Here is a 3,817-nt window from a genome sequence, read left to right as displayed (position 1 = left end):
TACACCCCGCCCCACCCCTGACCCCCGGGACCAGACACCTACCATCTTCCTGAAGGGAAGCATCCGCTCACCCCAGCTCGCCTCCGCAGTACCAATGAGGAGAAACTACAGGCCTGACTGGGGACACGGCACCTTTTGTCAGCTTGAGAGAGGCACAGTGTTCCCGGGAGAAGGGTACTTGTTGGGGGTGGGCAAGGGGAGCGGGAGGGAAGGTCTCTAGGTGAGATGGCGAGGGACAGACAATCACAATGACAGCAGCCACCACTTTTATTGCACACCTGCCACGTGCCCGGTCCTTCCATACCCGATGGCATGTGGCCCTCACGATCAATTTCCACAACCACGACTGTGACTCTCCAGAAACTGAGGCTCAGAGAGGTCAAGTCACTTGCCCCAGGTCCCCAGCTGGTGAGTGGAAGATGGGGGGAGGGGTTCCAGTCCAGTCCTGGCACATCGTGGAGCCCGTGCTCATTCCACTTTGTCACCAGTTACTCTCCTCAGTGAAGAGCCACCGGGATTGTCTCCAGGCTAGGCAGGTAACAGTCACTCCTGGGAAATCCCTGATAGGTGTCACAAGGCAGGGTGGCATTTGAGGGGTGTTGGGAATAGGGGCCAAGAATCTTCAGGGACTCCAGAGAGGGACAGGTAGACTGACCATTCCATGGTCACAGACCCCCAGTTCTGAGGAGACACCTCCAACGCCTTCCTGTGGCATGGGGTCACGTAGTCACACAGCACAGGTCACACAACCCTCAGAGGGTTGGACAGTCCTGGGGAGACGTACATACTCACACTCTTCTGCACATGTACGTGCAAGCACACACCCATTCACGCCCGCTCACACCCCGGCACAGCTATGTGGCCGCTGAGGCAGGTGGCGGAAAAGGGGAACTTGGTCAGATGAGGCTGGCGATGCTGGATGTGGTCTCGTGACGCTGGCCGGCAGAGAGCTGGCCTGAGATGCTGAAGATGCTGCCGTTGCCACTGCGGTCACTGTGGGTGGAGGGGGCGGCCGCATGGCGAGGGGGACGGTGTCCATGCACGCCCACCTGATAGAGCAGCAAGCCCAGCAGCAAAAGTGAGCCCGAGGCAGCCAGGCCGATGCCCACCGACAGCATAGCGGCCAGTGGCCGGGCCGGGGCAGGGGCGGCGGCCAGCCCAGCCAGGGTCAGGCCGGTGACCAGCACCACCAGGCCACTGAGCAGCACCACAAGGGCATCGGCTCCTCCGCCGCTGCGCAGCAGGGCCACGTGCTGGGGCTGGCGTATGCAGTTCATGTCCTGCACAGCCGAGCTCATCAGCTGCTTGACCAGAACCAGCAGGGCCAGCAGGCAGAGCACAGTACCTGTCGCCAGCCGCCACTCGCCCGAGCGGCTGCTGGTGGAGGACAGCAGTGCCACGCCTCCCGCCCCACAGCCCGCCACCAGGACCACGGCCACAGAGAAGCAGAGCACGGAGCGCCGCGGCTGCTGGGACCACCACAGCTCTACCTGCTCTGCCAGCATGTCTGGGGGCAGCCCCCCAGCCGGCGGGACTGGAGCCTCTCCTTCAGACATGACGGCGGGCGGGGTAGAGGTCAGAGTGCAGTGTTGGGACTAGAGGGTGTGGGTCATGGCCTAGAGCCCCCCACCACCTGCTTGGCAGCTAGAGGCCCAGAGTCCCGTTCCTCTCCCAGTCCAGTGTATGGTCACCATCACCTGCAGGGGGGATCACACTTGTTACCTCCCCAGCCCACTCGCCCTTTATGGTCTCTCCTGGGAGCCTGGGGGATGATCCCTGGGAATGTGCCCCAGTGTCCCCCGACAGACCCCCTCCCCAGCACTGCCACTTGGGAATGCCTCTCCAATGGCCCCAGGACAGTTCCCCCACAGAACACGTTCCCCCACCCCTCCAGGGAAGCCCCTGGCCCAGCCCCTGACCTCTCTGGCTCTCTCAGTTGCCTGTCCCATCCCGGCTGGCCGAAGGAGCTGGTGCCACAGTGGATGGTGGGACCAAGAGCAGAGATAAAGCCTCATTCAGGATCAGACTCACATGGCCTCAGCTGTCACTGCTGGCTCCTGGGGGGAGGGTTGCGGGGAGGGAGGGGGCTTATGACTTAACCCTTCTGGAACCAGCAGCCTGACCCTGAACCTTCTCTCTTGGGACTGCAGCTACTTCTCTGTGGGTCAGGATCTAATCCCTAACTCTCTCCTTCCCCAACATCTCATCCGATTTCCTATCCACAGCTGCTGGTGCCCCAATCCGTCTCTCCCCCAAACCTGGATGTCCCTCCTAAGCTCCAGACCCAAAGCCAATTGTTGCCTTGATGTTCCCTAGTCATCTCTGATGCAACACGTCCCAACCCAAGCTCATCATCTTAGCCCAGACCTCCTCCTCCTGTCATGTTCCCTACTTCCTTGTGAAGTGCACGTCCCAGGGAGGCCACCTGTAAACCTCTCTCCACATAGTCCCTGCTTCCATCCCCACCCCTCCTGCCTCCTCACCCCCACCCACGCCCCTCTTCCTGCCTCCTTTCTCCATTCTTCCTCTCACCAACCCCCTCCTGCCAGCCTCCTCCTCTAGGATTTCTCTAAAGTGGAGCAAAGGGAGGAGGACTCTGTCCTTGAACCCCAGCTCCTGTCCTTACCAGCCATGGGACTTGGGCGAGGGACCTGACAGTGGTTACTCGTTTAACATTTAACCTTCCTCTAGAGGCCAGCCAGCATGACTCAAACTGGGCAAAATAAAGCAGCATGGTCCCTGCCCTCAAGGAAACCCAGCTTACAGCAGGTGCATAGGTGATAAATGCCCGGTGTGCGGGTGAGTCCGAAGAGAGGCTTAGGGGAGGGTCAGAGAAGCCCCAGATGAGTTCACCTCTTAGAGCCTCAGTCTCCCTATTGGAAAAGTGAGGACAATAACATTTATCTTGAAGGATGGGGGCGAATCATTTGACATCTCCACTTCAAAATTCCAATGGGAATTCCAGGGCCTGCAGAGATGCCTAAAGAACGCTTTCTTAAATAAAAGAATACAATGTTCTCCCTTACAATTCAGGATAGGATCCCTGCTTTACACATAGGATGCAGGTCCTGGGTCGTTCCAGGAATATGATGAACGTGGCCCTCCACGGGATACACCCCTGATGAGTCTGTCCTTCACAGCCCCTCTGGAGGGGCAGCCTAGCACACAGGGTAGGAGTGCCCCAAGGGAGGTGGGGGAGGGGGCCTTAGGAGGGGACCTGGAGTCAATCCCAGTATTCCCCAGGACGGTGCCTTCACTGGTCCGAAAGCGCTTGCACAGGTGTGCTGGGGCAGTGGGGCCAGGCTGGGGGTGGGGTGGAGGTTCTCAGGCCGAGCCAGTAGGAGAGAGTGGGGGCGGTGGGGGGGGGGGTCAGGGGACCATGGGGCACTCACAAGAAGCCTGGAAGTGCTGGATCCGATCTGAGCAGGCAGGGCCAGGCAGGTGGGGCACTCCAGCTCCATTTCCGGGGAGGTGCTTCACCTGCCTGACCTGCGTCCAGGTAAGCCCTGGGGGTGTGCGTGGGGAGGGAGAAGGATCAGCAGGTGTTTCCTAGGCAGGGCTTGAGCCAATTGGCTGACGTGGCACAGCTCCTTCTGCCGGGCTGAGGCATTCCCGGGGAGGGAGGGGCTTCTGTCTGCTGCTGTTAGGGCTCAAACACAATTCTCAGATCTGGGCAGCAGGAGGAATGTTGTCTATCTGCCCCAGAGCCTGGACCCTAACCCATCCCCTCCGCCCCCCTCCAAGCCCAGCTTAGTTTTAGTGCCAGCCTAAGCCTAACCCCAACCCCAGCTGCACTTTCAAACCCTAACTAGATTTC

General features: G+C 60.0%; 1 protein-coding gene across 2 annotated transcripts; it reads right to left on the bottom strand.

The window, feature by feature from the left end:
- Positions 1-256: 256 nt before the first annotated feature.
- On the bottom strand, positions 257-3,524 carry TMEM125 (transmembrane protein 125). 2 transcript variants are annotated; one of them, XM_027618023.1, is made up of 4 exons: positions 3,393-3,524; positions 2,765-2,873; positions 1,920-2,057; positions 257-1,697 (listed from the first exon to the last, which is right to left on the bottom strand). In XM_027618023.1, exon 4 carries the CDS (start codon positions 1,554-1,556, stop codon positions 897-899), a length of 660 nt encoding a protein of 219 aa, XP_027473824.1. In that variant the 5' UTR covers positions 1,557-1,697; positions 1,920-2,057; positions 2,765-2,873; positions 3,393-3,524; the 3' UTR covers positions 257-896. The 2 variants fall into 2 exon arrangements, with proteins under 2 accessions (XP_027473824.1, XP_027473833.1); XM_027618032.1 differs by lacking the exon at positions 2,765-2,873 and having other exon boundaries at positions 3,393-3,520.
- Positions 3,525-3,817: the final 293 nt, after the last annotated feature.

The sequence above is a fragment of the Zalophus californianus genome, chromosome 4, assembly GCF_009762305.2.
Source record: "Zalophus californianus isolate mZalCal1 chromosome 4, mZalCal1.pri.v2, whole genome shotgun sequence".
NCBI classification, from domain to species: Eukaryota; Metazoa; Chordata; class Mammalia; order Carnivora; family Otariidae; genus Zalophus; species Zalophus californianus.
Note: the sequence above shows the minus strand (reverse complement) of the source record. Positions and strands in the feature narration are given on the sequence as shown.